General features: G+C 39.8%; 1 protein-coding gene across 1 annotated transcript in view; it reads right to left on the minus strand.

The window, feature by feature from the left end:
- Positions 1 to 24,077, minus strand: part of LOC124551213 (1,5-anhydro-D-fructose reductase-like) — a 69,031-nt gene extending 44,954 nt beyond the window's left edge. Inside the window, exons 1-4 of the mRNA XM_047126203.1 lie at positions 23,954 to 24,077; positions 14,687 to 14,854; positions 3,817 to 4,005; positions 1,773 to 2,032 (exon numbers count right to left, since the gene is read on the minus strand). Coding sequence (XP_046982159.1) covers positions 1,773 to 2,032; positions 3,817 to 4,005; positions 14,687 to 14,854; positions 23,954 to 24,028 — 692 coding nt within the window. The 5' untranslated portion in view covers positions 24,029 to 24,077. The remainder of the gene's footprint in view (positions 1 to 1,772; positions 2,033 to 3,816; positions 4,006 to 14,686; positions 14,855 to 23,953) is intronic.
- Positions 24,078 to 24,890: the final 813 nt, after the last annotated feature.

A 24,890-nucleotide genomic window follows, 5' to 3' on the forward strand; every position in this document is an offset into this window, starting at 1 on the left:
CAATTGTCAGCATGTGAACTACTCAATGAACAGTATCAATATGGACTTTTGGAGCCGAAGGCCCACTCGCATACCCTTGATGACTGCACAACACAAAGCTTTACGACTCGCCTGGACTCCTCGATACCAACACTGGACTGTTGATGACTGGTCAAACAAGTCTCATTTCAAATTGCATCGAGCAGATGGACGTGTACGGGTATAGAGACAATGTCATGAATCCGTGGTCTCTGCATGTCAGCAGGGGACTGTTCAAGCTGGTGGAGTCTCTGTGATAGTGTTGGGCATGTCAGTTGGAGTTACAGTCAGCATCCTGTCTGATCACCTGCATCTGTTCATGTCCATTGTGCATTCTGACAATTGGGCAATTCCAGCAGGACAATGTGACACTCCACATGTCAAGAATTGCTACAGAATGACTCCAGGAACACCCTCCTATGTTTAAACACTTCCACTGGCCACTCCCCAGAAATGAACATTATTGAGCATATCTCGGATGACTTGGCACATGCTGTTCAGAAGAGATCTCCACCCGCTCATACTCTTACAGATTTATGGACAGCCCTGCAGGAGTCATGGTGTCAGTTCCAGTACTACTTCAGACATTAGTCGAGTCCATGCCACATCGTATTGTGGCACTTCTGTGTGCTCGCGAGGGTCTTACATGATATTAGGCAGATGTACCAGTTTCTTTGCCTCTTTAGTGTGTGTATATATAGTGTGTGTCTGCTCTTTTGGACTTGTCTGACAGGAGACGAGCTAGAGTAACAGGAGACCCAGATCGAATCCTGGTCCGGCACAAGTTTTCAACTTTTCCCATTGATTTCAGTCAATGCGAACTCACAGCTTATGTCTGCAATTCCTTTGTGTCTTAATTCACAGCGGCTGCTGGATCAATATGGTGTCTGTTGCCAATATCTGTAATTCCTTTGTGTGATAATTTTTGTACTTCTTTGCCACTTTTTCCAACAGAAAGTGAAACAATTTGTAAAGTGCAGAATTTGTAAAGTTCCACTGTTAAACAGACAAAAACATAAATTTTATATTTTTATTGTTTCCACTCTGTTTAAGATGTAGCACATTTTTATTCTGTTAAACAATGCAATAGATCTACTTTCTTTTGCTTCCACTAAAAACTTTTAAAAATCTCATATGTTGCCTCAAATGGAAATTGTTTCTTCTTTTAATATACAGCACTGGAATAAGATTAAGAAACTTATTTATGTTACAAAAGATTGTCTATGTAGAATATACTTTAAGCGGAAAACAAACTATTTCCATTATCGAGATTTAGCTTAAAGTCTTACCAAAAGCCCAAGGGAAGGCAACCTATGTCTCATGTAAGGGGGAGGGGAAAGGGGGCATCAAATAATATGTCACTTGAAGTTTAAATCTTCCAGGTTGTTAGGCCGCATTACACGATTAGCTCTCTACTGGAATCTTGTGATGTTCACAGCCAGCTGACCTCAAAGACAAGGTCCTGAAAAAGATCCCAGCAGAGAGGCCAAAACATCGGTAGTACAGAAGAATTGTGATGTAGCCTAAAAACCTGGAAGAGTTTACCTTCAATGATAATGGTCACAAAGGATTGCAGACGAGTCACTCATGTAGAAAAATGTTCTCAAACTGTCCCTGCATATAATGGTCTTTGCCTGCTCTTTTAATGTCTCCACATCCTAAAGAAGACAGTTGTTGAAACTGGTTAAGGTGTTACAAAAGGATCATGTGATATTGTCATAAAATATGTTAAAAAAAAAGAAATAGGTACATACTTGTTAGCATCTGCAGCATTTGCATTGTGGCTGGGAGGCTGTCGGTGTGGCCCCCCCAGTGGGATGTAGGCACAGACGGTGACGTCAAGGGCCCGGCAGAACGCACGCAGCTCGGCCTGCTGGAAGTAGACGTGCAGTTCCACCTGCAGGTTGGCTGGCCTGATGCGTGCCGACTGCCACACGCGCTTTACCTGCCTCGCGTTGAAGTTGGACAGTCCGATAGATCGGGCCCGACCCGCATCTACCTGCGCCTCCATCGCCTACCGGCAATAGAGTTAAACCGAACATTAAGAAAACAAATGCCATTATTTGAGTTTCAAGAGTGAAAATTATGAGACTAAATTAAATGTTTATGGCATCTGCATACACTGCAGTCTGGTCTGAGCTCCTGGAGATGACGGTCACGTTTGCGTGAGGTGTGCTTTGTTGAGTGCCTGTTTGCAGCTTACTGTATCATCTTTACGGTAAGTACCAATCTATCTTTTCCTTACATTGTTGTTACCAGTTCAAGTGTTGTGGACACTTAATGATGCTTTCAGCCAAATGTCATCAGCATGTTATGCCCTTGGAGTCCTGCCATTAGTGTGTAACAGACAGTGTCTTTTAATTACATACTATTCATATGCATGCACTCAATTATTAGCAATGTAATTCTTTTATGAGGGTCAAATACATGAAGTATGAACACAATTTTCAAACTACAGAACAGGACCATAAGAACAATAACCAAAAACAGCAATTGAGCTCATTGTAAAGATCAGTTTAAAGCATTGGAGATTTTAACCAAACCATATGAGTACATTTACCAACCAGTTGTACACATCTGTATTAACTCTGATAATTACTCCACAAACACATTTGTTCATAACTATGGGACAAGATCTTGATTGAACTAACATTAGTCTAAGAACAATGAAAATAACAAAATTCATACATACAGGCATTTACATAGTTACAGGTGCCTAGTTTCACACAGGTGGAACAGGAATTTGGCCACAGCCTTATAGTAGGAACCATCATGGCATTTGCCTGACGTTATCTAGGTAAACTGTAGAAAACCTAAATCAGGATAGCTGGATGAGATTTGGGCCTTCACCCTCTCGAATACAAGGATGGTCTGCTGAAAATAGTTGTGTGTGTGTGTGTGTGTGTGTGTGTGGTTTGAGGTTTTCGGGCGCTAAACAGCGTGGTCATCAGCGCCCACTGAAAATAGTTGCACCATGTTTGGTTTCTCCCTAGTGTATGATGCTGTTTTGCAGAGAAGTTATTTAGCTGCGTAAAAGTCTGGCAGTACACTGTTCACTCAAATCTCACTCCCAGTCACTACACACACTATATATACACAGAGTTGGTAACACTATGCAAACTATCAGCTAGGACCATAGCAACGAGCGACAATGTTGGTTTCCACTCTCTGTACTGCAATTTCCCATCCGCTAGCCTGAAAAACTGAGTCACCAGCCCTCTATTATGAGAGATGATAAGCTCAGAAAGAGGATTAAACAATGGATAGCTTTACAAGACAGTTTTTTTTGGAATTGTTGTCATCATCATTATCATCATTTCACAATGCCTATCGCTGCAACTAGCAATTTGAGAGGTGGCTAGTAAACCATATGCTTAAATATCATATCTGATGAACGCAAATAGTGAAGTTTATACAGATTTGTAATATGGTCTATAAAAAAGGAGCATCTGAAGCACAACAAATTACAGCAGTCACAGAAACAGGGCAACATATGTGTTATTCTGCATGATTCCTAAGTAAACTGAGAGTTATCAAAGATCAGATTACCAGACTATTTGGTTATGATTCTCTTGTTACATATAGACATTTTAAGCAACTCTCAATCAACATATGATACCTGTTTTAGGAGCTAAATTACCACCCATGAGACTGTTAGGTGTCTGTAGTTATATAATCAGGTATTTTAAGGAAGTCATATTGTTACAGCCAAAATAAAACAAACATTCCTGTTAATCATCTGTCTACAGAATATCCGTGAAAACGTTTGACGCCTTTTACACCAGCTTACACACTAACCTTCCATAGGCTGACATGGTCTGTGTTCACATCGAGCAACATTTTGCCTCCGTTATCCTTTGGGTCCACGTCCTGGTAACCAGTTGGTTGGTGCACAAGGTACAAGTCGACATAGTCCAGCTGCAGGTCATGCAGTGACTGCTTCAGGTGCTTCTCCACACATTCTGCACGGTTTCCTGTCGATGGCAGCTGAGAGAGAAGAAAGTTCTTTTATAAGTAGTTCTGGAAAATGAAAGAAGTTTCTATGGTTGCTAAAGTAGGAATGCTCACAAAGACATCTTGTTTTGCTTACAGGTACTCCATCACACCATCTGGAAGTATTTTCTGGACAGCAGCCGAAGTGCAACAAGGTAGGAATAGCTGCCGACTTGCTACTCTCCCACTCCTTAAATACATATTTTTTTGCATTCTCTGTTATACGTATAATGGCTATACAATGACCACATGAAACTGTAAAAGTATTATCCTTGCTGTATTACTGCATCTACAAGTATACTCTGCAAACCATGGTGAGGTGCATGGCAGACCATATGTCTCATTGTACCAGTTATTAGGGTTTCAACCCATTCCATTCACATAGGAAGCACGGGAAGAATGGTTGTGTGAGTGCCTCTGTATGTGAAGTAATTATTCCTATATTATCCCCACAATCCCTGTGTGAGTGATAGATAGGGGGTTGTAGTATATCCCTAGAGTAATCATTTAAAGCCAGTTCTTGAAACTTTGTTAATAGACTTTCTTGAGACAATTTACGTCTGTCTTCAAGAGTCTGTCATTTCAGTTAAATAAGTATCTCTGTGACACTCTGCCACAGATTAAACAAGCCTGTGACCATTCATGCTGCCCTTCTCTGTATACGTTCAGTATTCCCCATTAGTCATATTTGATACAGGTCCCACAGACTTACGCAATATTCCAGAACCAGTCACATGAGTGATTTGTAAGCAATCTCCTTTATAGACTGATTACACTTCCCCGGTATTCTACCATTGAACCAAAGTCTACCACATGCTTTATGCATGACTGAGCCTATGTTATCTTTCCATTTCATGTCCCTACAAAGTATTACCCCTGGTATTTGTTTGAGTTGGCTGATTCCAGCAGTGACTCTTTGATAATACAGTCCCTGTAAGACACTGTGTTTTTTCATCTTGTGAAGTGTGCAGTTTTACATTTCTGAACATTTAAAGCAAGTTGTCACACTTTAAACCACTTTAAAATCGTATCAAGATCTGACCAAATATTTATTCAGCTTCTTTCAGATAGTACTTCATTACAGACAACTGCATCATCTGCAAAAAGCCTGATGTTACTATTAATATTGTTGCAAGGTCATTAACATACAATATGAACAGCAAGCGTCCCAAGACACTTCCCTGAGGCATGCTGGAGGCTACTTCTACGTTTGACAATGACAATGCAAGATAACATGCTGCACCCTCCCTACCAAAAAGTCCTCAATCCAGTCCCAAACTTCAGTTCATACCCCATATGATTGTACTTTCCATAGTACGTGTAGATGTGATATTGAGTCAAATGCTTTTCAGAAAACAAAAGGTACTGCATCTGCCAGATTGCCTTCAGCCAAAGCTTTCAGTGCATCATGTGATAAAAGTGCAAGTTATGTTTCACATGATCAATGTTTTTGTAATCCATGCTGGTTGCCATGGAGGAGGTCATTCTCTTCGAGATGCCTCATTGTGTTTGAGGTCAGAATATGTACTAAGATTCTATGACAAACTGATTTCAAGGATACTGGATGCTAGCTTTGTAGATCACCTCTATTACCCTTCACAATGTATCACAACAAAATGTACTCACTTCACCTGATTTGGGGAAAGTATGTGAAGAGAAGGCAAACACCAAAAGGCTGGGAGTCTATTAATCATTGGCAGTTCAAAAATATGGCGAATGATGGTACCTCTTAGGGAAATGGCAGCAAGCAACAGGGAAAAACTGGGTGCAACCAACTGCAGATTGGAGCATATGTTGTAACAAATGATGCCTGCCATCTGGGCCCCAGGGTCATACTTGGGTCATTCCAGGACTTGGCAGAGAAGGTTAAGAAGACATGGAGTTTCAACAAAGCTCACAATCTGAACCACTGTCCCCAGAACTCATCATGTCCCTTTGATTCCGAGTCGAGTATCAGGATTGGATCAGAGGTTTTAAAGGTTATGTGACAAGTTGGGCTGTGACTTGCTGGACTTGAGAACTGTACGGTACCCCTAAATGGATCAGGCGTGCACTACACATCAGAGGCTGCTACTCAGGTAGCTGACTGTGTGTGGGGAGCACACAAGAGCCTTTTAGATTAGGCAACTTTCCATCCCATCCAGATAACAACATCTGCAGGAAATCCAGAAGTATCAGTGAGGGATTCAAAGAAGTGCCTCCCACAGGTAAGAGTACTAAAATCCTAATGGTAAACTGCCGAAGCATTTGCAAGTGCCAGAGTTTGAACTACTCATGAAAAGCAGTGAAGCTCACATAATACTAGGTACAGAAAGCTGGTTGAAACCTGAAATTGATAGCAGTGAACTTTTTGGGGAAAATTTAAGTGTATATTGAAACGATACACAAATGGGAACTGCAGGTGGTATATTTGTTGTAGTAGACAAGAAACTCAAATCCACTGAGATAGAAATTGAAGCTGCATGTGAGGTTGTTTGGGCAAGACTCAGTGTCAGGTGAGGACATAAAATGATAATTAGATCCTTTTATCACCCACCATACTTGTCTCCTGATGTTACTGGAAACTTTAGAAAAAACCTCAGTTCACATGTAAGTTAAGTTTCCCAATCATACTGTAATCATTGGTGGAGACTTTAATCCTCCAACCATTAATTGGGAAAATTACAGTTTTTTAGAGGTGGAAATGATACAAGATAATGTGGTACAGTACTAAATGGCTTTTCTGAAAGATATCTAGAACAGATAGCTAGGAAACATACTGGATCTAATTCCAACAAATAGATCTGACCTCTTTGAGGATGTCCACATCGAAACTGGTATCAGTGGCCATGATGCAGTTGTGGCAACAATGGATACCAAAGTACAAAGGTGACTAAAACAAGCAGAAAGATATAAATTTTCAGTAAACTGAACACATACAATAAAAAATTTAAATCACCACAGTTCCACGAGTTCTAGAACCTGTACAGCAAATTGGAATAGAGCTCAACATAAACATTATTTCCACCCTTTTCATTGCTCATGAAAATCACATATTGCATGTTTACCACCATACAGCGAGACCTTCAAGGGTGGTGGTCCAGATTGCTGTACAAACTTGTACCTCTAACACCCAGCAGCATATTGTCTTGCATTGATGCTTGCCTGTATTCATCATGGCATACTATTCCCAAGGTCATCAAGGAACTATTGGACCAGATTGTCCCACTCCTCAATGGCGATTCGGCGTAGATCCCTCAGAGTGGTTGGTGGCTCACGTCATCCATAAACAGCCCTTTTTAATCTATCCCAGGCATGTTCGATAGGGCTCATGTCTGGAGAACATGCTGGCCACTATAATTGAGCAATGTTGTTATCCTGAGGGAAGTAATTCCCAAGGTGTGCACAATGGGGATGTGAATTGTCATCCACGAAGACGAATGCCTTGCTAATATCCTGCTGATACAGTTGCACTATCAGTCGGAGGACAGCATTCACATATCGTACAGCCATTACGGTGCCTTCCATGACCACCAGCAACGTATGTTGGCCCCACATAATGCCACCCGAAAACAGCAGGAACCTCTACCTTGCTGCAGTCACTGGACAGTGTGTCTAAGGCGTTCAGCCTGACCAGGTTGCCTCCAAACACGTCTCCAATGATTGTCTGGCTGAAGGCATATGCGACAGTCATCAATGAAGAGTACTCGATGCCAATCCTCAGCGGTCTGTTCGGCATGTTGTCGGGCCCATCTGTACCGCACTGCACGGTGTCACGGTTGCAAAGACGGACCTCGCCACAGACACTGGGAGTGAAGTTGCGCAACGTGCAGCTTATTGCGCACAGTTTGAGCCATAACATGACGTACGGTGACTGCACGAAAAGCATTATTCGACAAGGTGGCGTTGCTGTCAAGGTTCCTCCGAGCCATAATCAATAGGTAATGGAACTGCAGTAGTAGCCCTCAGGTGGCCTTAGCGAGGCATGTCATCGACAGCTCCTGTCTCTCTGTATCTCCTCCATGTCCAAACAACATCACTTCGGTTCACTCTGAGACACCTGAACACTTCCCTTGTTGAGAGCCCTTCCTGGCACAAAGTAACAATGCAGACATGATCAAACCACAGTATTGACCGTCTAGGCATGGTTGAACTACAGACAATATGAGCCATGTACCTCCTTCCTGGTGGAAGGACTGGAACTGATCGGCTGTCGGACCACCTTTGTCTATTAGGTGCATGGTTGTTTACAGCGTTGGGCAGGTTTAGTGACATCTGCGAACAGTCAAAGGGACTGTGTCTGTGATACAATATCCAGCAGTTCTGGGAACTGGGGTGATGCAAAACTTTTTTTTGATGTGTGTAGATAAAAAAATCAGTAATATATTTTCTGAATGAGGACCTTGAAACTTTCAGCACAGGTCAGGAGCACATAGAAGAACTCTAGCTCAAGTTTAAGAGAATAGTTGATCATGCACTGGATTGATGTGTACATAGTAGAACAGTCCACAATGGGAGGGAAACTACATGGTATACAGTCACTGCAAGGAAACTTCTAGAGAAACAGAGATTAGTGCATAGTAGGTGTAAAACAGAGCATAAGGCTACAGGTAAAGAGATGCTGAATGAAATGCATTTGGCCATCAAGGGAGCAGTGTGTGATGCCTTCAATGACTGCTGCAGCAGAATATTGTCAAATGACCTCCCACAGAGCCCAAAGAAATTCTGGTCATATGTAAAGGCTGTTAGTGGCACCAAAGTTAGTGTCCAGTCCGTAGCGAATGAGACAGGAACTGAAACTGAGTGTAGTAAAGCAAAAGCTAAAACGCTGAACTCCATTTTAAAATGTTCCTTTAAAAAGCATAATTGCCCCAATTTAATCCTCATACCAGTGAAAAGATTAATGAAATAAGTATTAGTGTCACTAGCGTTGAGAAACAGCTAAAATCATTAAAACTGAACACAGCTCCAGGCCCTGAAGGAGTCCCTGTCAGATTCTACACTGAATTTGCAGCTGAGTTAGTCCCTCTTCTCACTATAAGCTGTCATAGATCCCTCGAACAAAAAACCGTGTCCAATTCTTCGAAAAAGGCACAGACTGCAGCAGTCTGCAAGAAGGACGGTAAAAGTGACCCACAAAACTATTGCCCAATACCCCTGACATCAATTTATTGCAGACTCTTAGAACATGTTCTGAGCTCAAACATAATGAGGTATCTTGAAAAGAATGACCTCCTCAATGCCATCCTGCATCGATTTCAAAAACATCGATCGTGTGAAACCCGACTCGCACTTTTCTCACGTGACATATTGAAACCTTTGGGTCGAGGCAACTGTGTGGATGAAGTGTTTACTGATTTCTGAAAAACATTTGACTCAGTACCACACATATGCTTATTGTCGAAGGCAGCCAGGTACATGCAGTATCTCTTGATTTCCAAAAGCCATTTGACTCAGTACCACATCATGCTTATTGTCAAAAGTTCAATCATATGGGGTATGAAGAGAAATTTGTGACTGGATTGAGGACTTTTTGGTAGGGAGAACAGAACACGATACCTCGGATGGAGAGTCATTGTCAGATGTAGAAGTAACTTCGGGTGTACACCACGGAACTGTGTTGGGACCCTTGCTGTTAATGTTGTGTATTAATGATCTTGCAGACAGTATTAATAGTAACCCGAAACTTTATGTAGCTGATGCAGTTACCAATAATGAAATACTATCTAAAAGAAGATGCATAAATATTAAGTCAGATCCTGATAAGATTTCAAAGTTGTGCAAAGATTGGCAACTTGTTTCAAATATTCAGAAATGTAAAATTTTGCATTTCACAAAATGAAAAAACATGGTATCCTATGACTATAATATCAGTAATTCCCTGTTGGAATTGACCAAAATACACCTGGGTATAATACTCTGTAGAAATATGAAACGGAATGACCATGTGGGTTCAGTCACGAGTAAAGCAGGTGGTAGACTTTGGTTTATTGGTAGAATACTGGGGAAGTGCAATCTGTCTACAATGGAGAGTGCTTACAAATCACTCCTGTGACCAGTTCTAGAATACTGCTCAAGTCTGTGTGACCCATACCAAATAGGACTAACAGGGATATCAAATGTACACAGAGAAAGTCACCAGGAATGGTAACAGGTTTGTTTATTCCATGGGAGAATGTCATAAAGATACTGAAGGAGCTGAACTGGAAGGCTCTTTAAGACAGATGTCAACTATCCCGAGAAAGTGTATTAACGAAGTTTCAAGAACTGGCTTTAAATGGAGATTCTAGGTATACATTACAATCCTCTGCATATCACTCCACGATTTTTTTCTACAGTGATATGTAGAATCGTAGAGGGAGAGCAAGAGATGAATACACTAAGCAGATTCAGAAGGATGTAGGTTGCAGTAAGTACTGGGAGATGAAGAAGCTTGCACAGGACAGAGTAGCATGGAGAGCTGCATCAAACCAGTCTCAGGACTGAAGACCACAACAACAACACAACATATCACTCACATAGGAATTGTGAGAATAAGCTTAGAATAATACTGCATGCACAGAGGCTTTCAAAGAATCATTTTTCCCATGCTCCATATGTGAATGGAACAGGAACAAACTCTAATAACTGGTACAACAAGCTGTAACCTCTGCCATGTACCTTACAGTGGTTTGCAGAGAATATGTGTAGGTGTAGATGCATGTGGTAAGATGGCCAAGGAAATGGGACAGGATGGTATCGAAGCACTGCATACAATGTGTACAAGAATACGGAAAACCGGGGAGCACCCACAAGAATGGCTGAAGTCTCTCTTCTTCCCAGACACAAGAAAAGGTCAATCAGGAACTGTTCCAATTCTTGAATCATTGCTCTTGCATCCCACACAAGCAAAATTTTTCTCTATGTCTTGACTCAGCATTTGAAGCCCTGCATGCAGCCTCGCATATCCACAGAACAAGCAGGTTTTGTGGAAGGAAAAGGAATTCGTGAACAGCTTCTCAATGCACAACAAATAATTAATAAATTGTGAGAGTTCTGTGTTCCTGTCTTTATGTGCTTCCTTCACTACAGGAAAACCTTTGACTGTGTTGTACGGGAAAAGTTGTGGCATGTAATTGCAGAGTTTGGTGCCCCAACACACTTGATAGCACTGATCAGAAGTCTATATAGTAATCACCTCATGGCACATCTGATTTCTTCAATGTATCAGGTGTCAGACAGGGTTGTGTTACATTCTGCCAACTGTGCAATATCTATGTAGAACATGTAATTGGGAATGCTCTTGATTGTTGGACTAAAGGGATCTCAATTGGCAGCAAAACTACTAACAACCCCCTGTTTGCTGATGACACCGTACTTTTAGCCAGCAGTGGTGATGAACCTGCTGAGCTAGTAACAAAAGTAAAAGACATTAATCTATCACATGGATTGGACCTTAACTGGAAGTTGTGCATTTTTCATCTATCTTGAGTCAACCATCTGTGACACAGGATGCTGTGAAGATGAGATAAGAAGACGGATCTCACTGTGGCTATGAAGTAACTCAACAAAATCTGGCAGAACAGAGCAATAACAGACACCACAAATGTGTGGCTTGTTGAAACACTTTTGTTTTCCATCCTCTTTTATGGTTATGAGACATGGACCTTTAAAGACAGAGACAAACACCACCTCAATGCATTTGAGCTTTGGTCCTGGCGCAGGATGATGTGCATAAAATGGACTGAAATAAGAAGAAATATGTCCATTATTTAGCAACTCAGTATATCCACATGCCTTTCTTCTCACATCAAACAAAAAAAATTCCAGTTCTTTGGCCATAATGTGAGAAGAGATGGAGGAAACCTAGAGAAAATACTCCTTGAGTGGACAATAGAGGGCAAGAGGTTAAGAGGAAGAGCAGCAAACACGTGGATTCATCAAATCAAGAAGATCTGTGGTCTAGCTTTTCAGCAGGCTCTAAGAGAAGCTGGTAACTGTCTAGGATGGAGACACTTTGTTCATTGGGTCATGATGCTCAGTAATGAGGCAATTGTGATGAATAGGCCTCTAATATATTTGTGGATACAAATGTTGCAAAATTACTTGTACAGAATCATAGAAAATACACACATCAAAAAAGGTTTTGCATCACCTCAGTTCCAAGAGTTCCGGAACCTGTACAGAAAACTGGAATAGCTATCAACATTAACATCATTTCCGCCCTTTTTATTGCTCATGAAAACCACACATTGCATGTTGTACCACCATACAGTGAGACCTTCAGAGGTAGTGGTCCAGATTGCTGTACACACTGGTACCTCTAATACCCAGTAACACACTCTCTTGCATTGATGCATGCCTGTATTCTTCATGGCATACTATCCACAAGCTCATCAAGGCACTGATGGTCCAGATTGTCCCACTCCTCAATGGAGATTCGGCGTAGATCCCTCAGAGTGGTTGGAGGGTCACGTCTTCCATAAACAGCCCTTTTCAATCTATCACAGGCATGTTCGATAGGGTTCATGTCTGGAGAACATACTGGTCACTCTAGTCAAGCGATGTTGTTACCTTGAAGAAAGTCATTCACATGATGTGCATGATGGGGGTGCAAATTGTCATCCATGGAAATGAATGCCTTGCCAATATGCTGCCGATATGTTTGCACTATCGGTCAGATAATGGCATTCACGTATAGTGCAGCCATTACAGCACCTTCCATGATCACCAGCAATGGATGTCGGCCCCACATAATGCCACCCCAAAACAGCAGGGAACCTACACCTTGCTGCAATCGCTAGACAGTGTGTCTAAGGCGTTCAGCTGACCAGGCTACCTCCAAACAAATCTCTGACGATTGTCTGGTTGAAGGCATATGCGACACTTATCAGTGAAGAGAATGTGATGCCAATCCTGAGCAGTCCATTTGGCATGTTGTTGGGCCCATGTGTACCGTGCTGCATGGTGTCGTGGTTGCAAAGAGTGAAGTTACGCATCATGCAGCTTGATGCATACAGTTTGAATCTTAACACAATGTCCTGTGTCTGCACGAAAAGCATTATTCAACATGGTGTCATTTCTGTCAGGGTTCCTCTGAGCCATAATCGACAGGTAGCAGTCATCCACTGCAGTAGTAGCCCTTGGGCGGTCTGAGTGAGGCATGTCATTGACAGTTCCTGTCTCTATATCTCCTCCATGTCCGAAGAACATTGCTTTGGTTCACTCCGAGACACCTGGACACTTCCCTTGTTGAGAGCCCTTTTGGCACAAAGTAACAATGCAGAAGCGGTTGAACCCCGGTATTGACCGTCTAGGCATGGTCGAACTACAGACAACATGAGCTGTGTACCACCTTCCTGGTGGAATGACTGGAACTGATCGGCTGTCGGACCCTCTCCGTCTAAGAGGCACTGCTCATGCATGGTTGTTTACATCTTTGGGTGGGTTTAATGACATCTCTGAACAGTCAAAGGTACTGTGTCTGCGATACATTATCCACAATCAATGTCTATCTTCAGAAGTTCTGGGAACCGGGGTAATGCAAAACTTTTTTTCGATCTGTGTAAAAAACAGACTTGGTCACATGAATTTAATTTTGTTGTTTTTTTCTTCTGTCTCATCGACTTGCCCCTGATATAGGACTTTGATGTTCTGTCCTATAAACACCACAGGCATATAATAATTTAATTACACTTCTTTTACAGTCATAATTTTTATGTTTTTCTTTCACAGCTAGATTTGTCTTGTAAGAGAGCTTCACCATCTTCAATATTAGAAGATTCATGCAGCATAATTTTTCTTGTAGACCCGCATTTACTTTTCGTGTTCATTTTCTCTGATTTAATTTACTTTAAATTCACTTTTCAATTTTTCCCAATCGTTTGATGATTTTGTGTTCAGTTCCTTTGTCTTAAGACTTAGTTCACAGTGATGGTTTCCCTCTCTCACTTTACGTTTATGCCGGTGCATTTCAAAAATGCCAGACATCTCAATCTACAGGAATCCTTCACTTGTGCTCGCTCACTGTTCTTCGCTTTCTCACTTGTAGATCTAAGACTACAGTTTGAAACATCTGGATTTTCTTTGTTTGTGCTAGGTTCATGTTCAATTGTGGAGTTAATGTGAGCATGCAAAGAACCAATATCCATCTTGTATATTCAGACATCTATCACTCTCTTTCATAACAATGAAAAAAATAGTCAGCTGTAGCTTTTGATAAGCTAACGTTTTCTAGTTTTTCATAATGTGTGCTGTTGATACTGGCACTTGATACCCCTTACCTAGTTGATTCCAGCTATTTTCTTTACACATCAACCACATTGCATGCTTGAGCTCAGCTTTCATATTTACTTGTCAGTGAGACAATAGCTCAAAATTTTAATTTCAAGTAATGTGATTAAGAAGCTTACATTCTTTATCTGTAGTACAAATGTCTTGAGTCATATACTTTTTACTGATAATCCGGTGATGTTGATGTCCACTTACTGCCACTAAGCTTAATATTAGCTGTTTTATGGTTCATTAATCTATCAAACAAAGCAAACTAGAACATTCCACTTTGATCTTACAGTGCTTCTAAGAAACATATCACATTTTTACTGTTTTCATGGCCTTTTATTTTTTTCTTGCTTATTTTGAGTTTAATAAGCTTCTTTTTGCAACTTGACACAATGTTTCCCAAGTCTATAGTACAGCAAAAGTGAAAACTTGTTACCTTTGTCACAATAAAAAGATCTTCTCTCTTGATTTTTCCAGAATCAAGCCATTTCTTCAATGCCCTCCCAATTTGAGCTTCATTGTTATACCTCTGGGCTGTATCTATGTGTCTGTACCCAATCTCTAGAGCTTTGTCTATTGCCTTCTCTACATCATCTCCCAGTGCCTGTAACATAAACAGTAAAATGATAATTTGTTTGTAGCTAACAATCCTGTTTACTGAAAAAGTAAATTAATTTTATAAAAGTAAGTTTGTTAGTTTTGGATTATGTCCATTTATGTGCAACTGAATAAAGACCAATTGTATCATGTCGCAGGCATTGGCATTTATTTTATTCCAATACACACAGATGGACAGAGTAATCTGAAAATATCAACATAAATATGACATACATCTGAAACTACAAGTTAACATTTTCTAAAGTTATTTTAGTGAATTATTTGTAATTAGTTTCGTATAGGAAAACATTCTTTAATTACAGGTGATATATCAGTCTTTAAATGTTCTAATATAATTTTTTTCTTATTTTCTAACTGCTTTATTTTTCTACCGTTCCCATATCCAATATTAATTCCTTCAGGCACATCTCTTTTGCGAAAACATTTTTACCTATTGAGCTGAGAATCACTTCATCACAAGAGCTACATTTTTATTGCGCAACAAATAAGCAGTTTAATGTGGGAGGCTAAACTGAAGCCAATTAAAATGCTTTAATACTTTTCAAAATCAGTAATGAGAACATCAACAATGAGAACATCAATAACGAGAACATCAATGACAAAACTTCCAGTGAATCTCATACATTTTTGCTTTAAGGACCATAATGCTTTCATTGGCTTTCTATTGATTTTTTTTGTTTGCTTCTGATTGTTATCATATTTATTTACTTCTGACAGTATGTAAAAGGCAAATTGTTGTTTGTTGTTTTGGCTGGAAGAAGTTTTATTTCCTTTTTCCAATCTCACTGTAAACTTGGGGATTTTTCTTTATTTTGTAGTATGTTCAGGATGGAATAATGACAATATTATGAAAAGGATAGATTCGTACTCCCTATATAGTGGGAATGTTACATCACAGATAGCAACAACAGAAAGACTGCCAAACAAGTAAGCTTTTTCGAACTAGACAAAACACACCAGACACAGTGGTCGAGAGAGAGAAAGAGAGAGAGAGAGAGAGAGAGAGAGAGAGAGAGAGAGAGAGAGAGAGAGAGATCGTGTGTTTGTGTGTGTGTGTGTGTGGGGGGGGGGGGGGGGGGGGGGTGCGCGCATCCTAGAATGCAGGCCTTTTTGGTCAAAAGCTTAGTTGTCTGACAGTCTTTTTGTTGTGCCTATCTGTGACTTAACATCTCCGCTATATAGTGAGTAGCACTCTATCATTTTCATAATATTGCCATATTATGTTCACAATGAACCAACTCATAAGCCCCAAACTATTAATACATACACACACACACACACACACACACACACACACACACGAATATCTAACATGTTCTGAACTTTCACTCGTTACACCTTTCTGAAAAGTAATGGCTCTGAATTTCTTATTCTTTGCTCAATATTGGTTGAGGCAGTACGTGTCAGGCATATTACTCAATCAACTTTCCTGCTTTGCTGACACAAGCTGAAACACTTTGCTGCTAGGGGGCTCCAAATTGTAGCACGTAACATGGTGGCATGAAGTGTAACTATATCCATGAATTGCAAGAATTTCAGGAAACTGAAAGCATTAATTTTAAGAGTTTGTGAGACATGGAGCACTCTCTCCTTTATCATGACAATGCCGGACCACATGCAAGCACTGTGACATATGCACCAATCCAACACCTTACGTTCACAATCATCAGTCATCCTCCGTACAGTCCTGACTTGGGCCCATCACATTTTTGTCTGTTTCCAAAACTTAAGAAACTGTTTTGAGGACTTCATTTTGATAGTGATGAAATGGTGCAAGTAGAGATAGTGGCTCCAAAATCAAACATTCTACAGTGATCGTGTCAACAAATTGATCTCTTGTTGGGTGAAATGTGTTAGTCACTAGTGCGACTTTTTTGAGAAATAAATATACATGAAGAATAAAGAAGTGTTAATAAAGTTTGTTTTATTTAAAAATCTTTAAGACTTTTTACACAAAAATTTGGAGGCATTACTTTTCAATATGCATATCAAGAATGTTGAACAGGCACTTTATTTACTTTATGTGCAGTGCCTCAGAGGGTAATTCCATAAGACAACAAGGACTAAAAATATGCAAACTAAGCCAACATTCTTGCCTTTAGGTCAACAAAATGAGAGGTGTTTCTAACAGGCTGAACTGTGCTTCTCAATAAGTTCAGCCATATGTTGACTCCTTTTAATTTGTTATCTAGCTGAACCCAAGAAATTTTACACTTCATACACAGTATCCACAGTGAACTAGTATAATACCGCTACATAATATCTTTGCTTACATGTACTACGTGCAATACAGTGAAACTAACAGGAAGGCTGCTGTTTTAGTTATTCTAGAGTGCTGCTTTTCATCTTCTATCCTTATCTTAATATGTACAAGACCACACTCATCATTATCAGATAATGACCATTATCTACATCTGCAAGAATAGAGGCATGTTTACAATGAACCCAGCTACTTAACAGTCAGCCAATAGGTATCTTTGGTATTTTAGTCTAGATAATCTGATAGCTCTTATATGGTACTCCAGCATCTTCATGATAACATTATTAGAAGTATAAGTAATCAACTGCTGGAATATATTGCAAACTCTGTCAAGTAGGGAGATTACTGCTACAGTTGTGCAATATTGAATCACATTTCTTAAAATTAATAGGCAGGTAATGTGGCAAAAATAAACTCCATTAAAAAACCAGAGAGGATGAATTTATTTCTCAAACAAATTGATGGCATTAAATGCTCTCTCTCTCTCTCTCTCTCTCTCTCTCTCTCTCTCTCTCTCTCTCTCTCTCTCTGTCTTCCTTGCTAAAAAAATTAAGTATTCACAAACCCCAGTTCTTTTTCTTAAGTTCATGCCAAAGGCATCGAGAAGAAAACACAATTGTGTAGACAACTGACAGGGGCAGAAAAATTTGCTCTTGGGCCGACATTTATTGTCCTTAAATATTTAATCTTTGCCCAGTTGCACAAGTTTTGGTCACTCCATGTACAGTTTATGTACCCATTACTTATCTGGAATAAGTCGGCTCTATGGGGACATAAATGCTCATTGTTTAGAAACACATCATCTTTTGTCAAGGGAAGAAGTAAAAATGTAGTACTTTTTCAGGGTGATCAAAAATTTGTACATGAGGTTAATGTTGTTGGTGTGGTTTTCAGTCCCAAGACTGGTTTGTCACAGCACCCCATGCTACTCTATCCTTTGCAAGCTTTTTCCTCTCTCCATACCTACTGTAACACACATCCATTTCAACATGCTTACTGTGTTTCAGCATTGGTTTCCTTCTACATTTTTACCCCCTATACTTCCCTCTAGTACTAAACTGGCACTCCCTTGATGTTTCTGAATGAGTCCTATCAACTATCCCAACTTTTAGACAAGTTATACCACAAATTTCTTTCCTCCCCAATTCTATTCAGTACCTCCTCATTAGTTACGATTTACCCATCCAACGTTCAGTATTCTTCTGTAGCACCCCATTTCAAAGGCATCTATTCTCTTCTTATCTGAACTGCTTGTCACCCGTGTTTCACTTCCATACATGACTACACTCCAGACAAATACCTTCAGGAAAGACTTCCTAACACTAAAACCAATATTGGGCATTTACACTTTTCTTTCTGTTTTTAGTCTGCAATTTACATCCTTGTTATTTCTGCCGTGGACGGTTAGTCTACTTTCCAAATTACAACAATTTCTACTACTGCCAGTCCCTCATTCCCTAACCTAAGTCCCTCAGCATCACTTGATTTAATTGAACTACATTCCACTACCACTGTTTTACTTTTGTTGATATTCAAGGCATTCCCCATTCTATTCATCTGATTCTCTAAGTACTTTGCTGTCTACGACAGAGTTACAGTGTCATCATCAAACCTTGAAGCTTTTGATCCTTTTCCTTGAAATATTATTATTATTATTTATTCATTTTGCCCTCTAAGGAGCACGCACAACCATTAGTTAGCACTGGTCTTCTTAGCTTTCTTGTTCTTCTTTTCTTGCCAAAACCACCTCTTCCTTTCATTATGGGCCTGTCTTCTTTCTTGTGTCCATGTGTTTTTCCATTTCAGATTCTTTTCCATCTGGTTTTTAGTTGTGAACTTATGAGAGTTGATTTTCTGTCTATACACAGTCTGTGTGGTTTTTAGTGGGTCAATACTGAGTTCTGTGTCATTTTGGGTTTCTGTTAGCCAGCGTGCCCTGGTTTGGCGAGTTGCATTGATGATAAGAAAGATTTTCTTGGTCATTCTAGAAGCATCCATTCTTGCTAAATGTCCATAGAATTTCAGTTGTCTATTCTGTGCAACTGACATGAAACATTCAGTCCTTGAGTACAGTTCTTCAAAGCTTTTGCGCATCCAGATACCATCTTGAATCTTGAGTCCAAATATTTTCCTGAGTATTTGCCTTTCCATTTTCTCAATATCCTTGATGCTGATGGTTAATGATGATGTTTCAGTTGCATAAAGTGCTTCTGGAAGAGTGACTGTATGATAGTGGTGAAGTTTGGCTTGGGTGGATAGTGATTTCTTATTGTATGTGTTCCAGGTCATTGTATAAGCTTCATGTAATTTTTCTGCTCGTGTTTTGTGAGCTACTTTTTTGTTGCCAGTGTTGCTAATCATTTCACCCAAATAACTGAAGTACTTAACTTTTTTGATGCCACCATATTTTGTTGAAAGTGGTTTCAGATTTGAACTTTTGGAGTCCATGAATTGTGTTTTCTTGTAAGAAATTTGGAGTCTGGTTTTGATGCAACCTCATGAAGTTTCTCGATGGCATGTTTGGCTTCCTCACGAGTCCGCGTAATTATTGTTAGGTTATCAGCAAAAGCAAGGCACTTTATGTTGATTCATTTGTCCTTTGTTCCCATATTTATTCCAGGTATTTCTTTCTCCCATGTCTTGATAATCTTGTCCAGTATGAGGTTAAAGAGGAGTGGGGACGACCTATCACCCTGTCTCACTCCTGTCCTAATTTGAAAAGGTTCAGAAATTTCTTCCATGAATTTTCCTTTTGAGGTTGTGTCTGTTAAAGTCTGCTCAATTAATGAAATAGTTTTGTTATCTACACCATATTCACGAAGTGCACTGGTGTGATGAATTGAGTCGTATGCTTTCTTGAAATCTACGAAGCTGACTAGTGTGCGGTTCGACTGACGGTGTCACAGTATCAGCTTCAGGTTCCAGATCTGTTCTGCGCAGGATCGATGTGGGCAGAAGCTTGCTCGATATTCACCGATCATATGTTCTGTCTGTTGTTCTAATCTGGTGAGAAGAGTATGTGAGAGCACTTTGGAAGCGACTGGTAGGAATGAAATGCCTCGATAGTTGTTGGGACTGGTCTAGTTGGCCTTTTTGTGTAGAGGGTGAATCAAAGCAGTTTTCCAATCTGCTGTTATGACTCCACTTTTCCATATATTTGCAATGATAGCTTTTAGTCTGTCAAAACTGACAAATCTTTCCTTGAAATTTAATTCCCTTTCCAAATTTTACTTTTGTTTCCTTTACCACATGCTCAATGTGCATGTTGAATAATATCAGTTACAGTCTACAACCGTGTCTTACATCTTAACCGCTGCTCCCCTTTCATGCATGTTTGACTCTTATGGCCGCTGACTGGTTTCTGTGCAAGTTGTAAATAACACTTTGCTCACAGTATTTTGCCCCTACTGCCTTTGGAATTTCAGAGAGCATATTCAAGTCAACATTATCAAAACTTTATCTACATCTACAAATGCAGTAAAAATAGTTTTTCTCTTTACTTAGTCTATCTTGTAATATATGTCATAGGGTTAGTAGTGTCTCACGAGTTCCCACATTTGGAATCGAAACTGATTTTTTTGAGGTTTACTTGGGTATTAACTGGGCGACACAATTCAAATGGTGTAATATATCAGTAAACTGATTATTACGGTTCTCAGGTGGTCCCGATTACTGGTTATCTTCAACTGGGAACCATCTTGTATACCCCTCCCTCCCACAGTCAAACTGCAGCTGGTCATGGCTCCAATGGCGAGTTGGAGGGGGGGCTGTGCTACTGGGACACAAAACACGGTCCTCGGTCTCTGTGCTACCAACGAGGTGATTGGGACACTGCCAGTACAGAGGCGGCACATCCATGTGGTGTGATCTCAGCCCTTCAGTTGGCATGCCATAAATGAATCTCCCCACAGACTGTTGTGTTTTGAGCACAATAGAGGCTGGGTACTAACTCTTACATAGTTAGAAACATAAAATACTATTGATATTTAACATACATCAACAGTGAGGTCATTGGAGGTGGAGTTGAAAACTACAGTCTTTATTTATCAGCTCATTACATAGCTGGGCCTCTAGAGGGTCTTTCAAAATACAATTTCAGAATATTTTGGCCTGTTTTACAAACTTAGTGCTGTCATAATTCATGCTTTATCCTTTGGAGATACAATGCTGACTGTCAGTTGTTTCATATCTGTGTGATGCCTGTATTTCACAGCCTTTCTTGTACAGTCCAGATGGTGTGAACTACATACATACATCCGGTTTCCAGAGTCCTGAGATGGCTTTAACATACCCCAACAAGGCTTTTGTCGTGGGCAGTGGGCAAAACACACGGTCTGCTATATATTTTCAAAATATTCTTCCAATTTTACTGATATGTCACTGGCATAAGCAAGCAATAAGTGCCACGGGAGCAAGTTTCTCTGCTTTCTCTGTAAGTGGTTGTAACCGTTCTTCCGGAAAACTCTCTGTAGGTGCTCCAACTCTGCTGCTAAACTCTCTTGGTCACAGAATTCAAGAGCCCCAAGTACTAGAGTAGTGAGGCAGCCTTCTCATAGTCAGGTGCATGACAGCTGGGGCCATGTAAATATAGATCTGTATCCATCAGTTTATGGTAAATGTTACATCCTAGTGTGCCAGTCAGTCTCCATTTGACTAGCACATCCAGGAACAGCAGCTGTATGTTATGCTGGGCCTTCATGTACATAAATACATACTTAGAAAACCACCATACAGCACATGGCAGAGGGTACCTTGTACCACCACTAATGACTTCCTTTCCTATTCCGTTCGCAAAGAGAGAAAAGGGAAACAACTGCCTATACGCCTCTGTACAAGTTCTAATTTCTCTTATCATATATTCAAGGTCCCTACACGAGATGCACATTGGTGGCAGTAGAATCGTTCTGCAGTCTGCAGCAAATGCCAGTTCTCTATAAATTTCCTCAATAGTGTTTTGTGAAATAAATGCTATTTTCCTTTCAGTGGATCCCATTTGAGTTCACAAAGCATATACATAATACTCACATGTTGATTGAACTTGCTAGTAGTGAACCGTACCACGCCTCAAAAGTGGTTTGAAGTCTTCCTTAAATCTGACTTGATGAGGAGCTCAAACACGCAAGCAATACTCAAAAATGCATCACACTATTGTTCTATATGACAATTCATTTAAAAATAAGCTACACTTTCCTAAAATTCTCCTAATAAACCAAAGTCCACCATAAATCTTCCCTAGTGCTGTACTTATGTGCTCATTCCATTTCATGTCATTTTTCAGTGTTATGCCCAGACGTTTCATGGTTGTGACTGTATCGAGCAGCACACAATCAGTAGAATATTCCAACGTTACACAATTGTTTTTCCTCCTCATCTGCATTAGCTTACGTTTTGTACATTTAAAACAAGCTTCCGTTCATCACACCAAATAGAAATTCTGTCCAAGTCATCCTGTATCCCCCTACAGTCACACAATGACAATGCTTTCTAGTACACTACAATATCATCAGCAAACATTCCTTTTGTCTATTTGATCATCTGAAGCCTTTACTATATCATCTCTCAAAACTGTCCATTCATTTTCTATTTTATTCCTTTCCCCTGTTTCAGTCAAACATTGTTTAATGCTTGCTTGGAAATTCTCAGTTCTCTCCAATCTCTGGTTTCACCAATTTTTCCAGGCCCCATCTCCTTAATTACCTACCTTTTAGCAATACTTTTAGTTTTAATCTGCAGTTATTAAACTATGCCTTGCAGGTAGATTCCACAGTCACCCATGAAAATGTTTTGCAGTTTTAAATTTGGTTTTTAAATCTCTGCTTTACCATTAAATAATTATCATTTTGCTCATAGCTTAGCCCTTGTCTATATACAATCACAAAATTATTGGCTCACTGCAGTACCGATTCTCATGACCTGGCTGACACTTTGAACGACTCAAGTAAGAAGTCCATTGCTTTTCACACTTTTGACATATTCTAAGCCAACTAAAAACAGGAAAGGAACATCAGCACATTAAGTTTGAACACCTTTACATGTCACCCCCCTCTCATCTCTACCCCAACTCTGAAAACTGCGTATTCAATAACAATATCCGTAATATCCGTTGTTATCAAATATTTTTACATATCATGGCTTTTCACTCCCACACCCTCCCGTAAGGGTGGCAGGTGTATACTACACCCATAGCATTTTTACACAAATAATGAGTCATGTATATATAAAATTCTGTTGGAATAGCTCCAGATTTTCCTGAGCTATGCTGCTATATCATCTCCTTTTCACTTCCACCACAAAAAAGACCGTCAAACAAGTAAGCTTTCGGCCTTCTCTCTCTCTCTCTCTCTCTCTCTCTCTCTCTCTCTCTCTCTCTCTCACACACACACACACACACACACACAAACAGGAGACCTTTTTGGCCGAAACCTTACTCCTTTGACAATCTTTCTGTTGTGCCTATCTGTGACTCAGCATCGCTGCTGTATGGTGAGTAGCAATCTATTCGTTTCGTAACATTATCATTATTCCATTCTATATTTTCCAGTGTTTGATAACAATGAATCAAATTATATAGTCACAATGAGACCTGCAAGTAAAGATACCATATATATTAATTATGCAATATATATCAATACTATTACAGCAAATGACTGCTGAATAAACAAAAACAAATATCTTATCTCTTAAAAATTTCTTGGTAGATTCTCCATCTGTATTCCCACTAATTCCAGATCGAGAAGTTTCCGACTTTTCAGTAAATAATGAAAAGGACACAAAGTGCTTGGGAGATTACAAGAATCCAGCTGTAGACATGTAATAAAATGTTACCTGTGCTGTTCCAAGCCCTAGAATGGGCATCTTCTGTCCATTGAAGAAAGTTAAGTATTCCATCCTGTTAGTCATCTTGCTGTTCCTGGTTTAGTAAGCAGTAATACTAGTGTAATGCCTGCAGACTGCACAGCATAACTCAGTACTTCACTACTTATAGTCATTATCTACATAATTACCTTATCTGTTACTTGTCCTTTATGACATTACATAAACAGTGAGATAACTCTTATGAGATACCATCTGCTATTAAAATCAAGTGGGCTTTCATTCATATCTTCATGGAATGGGGATGTACACTGATAACTCATCCCAACTCTGCTACTGAAGTACCAGTAGCATATAGCCTCTTATTTGACAGCTGCAACTGCAACCTTGTAACTCATAAGGCGGAATTACCTGTGTTAATAGTCAGCAACCGCCAGTTGCAGATTGCCTATCTAACAGCTTCAAGGAGAAACAAAAATTTGATTTTCAGTGTTTCATATAATTATTGGCCAAATTTAAAAGTTAAAAATACTGTCATACTCTACTCATTAAGAGGTACAAACTTACATTACAGGTTTAACACAGTAAGTTACATATTAAATTTAGAAACTGTACCTATAGCTTTCAGGCAGCATTAAGTGACAGTTCACAAATTACCTGCATTATATTCATCGAGTATTTGAGAATGGGAGCACTTGGTAACTTACAACATAATTTCAAAGCTTTGCGAAACCTTTTCTCACTGACACACCAATGGAAAATAACGATAGGAAATAAGATTATTGCTTACTACATTGTCATTGATAATTACAACAGTTTGCTGACAGTATCCACATATACCACTGAATGTAAATGCAAAATTATAAAATCAACTCAGGAGATATGACTTAATAAACACTGAAATGTGGGGAAAGCCAGTTTTTCTTAAAACAGAGCATGAAAATGCAAC

The sequence above is a fragment of the Schistocerca americana genome, chromosome 9, assembly GCF_021461395.2.
Source record: "Schistocerca americana isolate TAMUIC-IGC-003095 chromosome 9, iqSchAmer2.1, whole genome shotgun sequence".
Classification (NCBI taxonomy): Eukaryota; Metazoa; Arthropoda; class Insecta; order Orthoptera; family Acrididae; genus Schistocerca; species Schistocerca americana.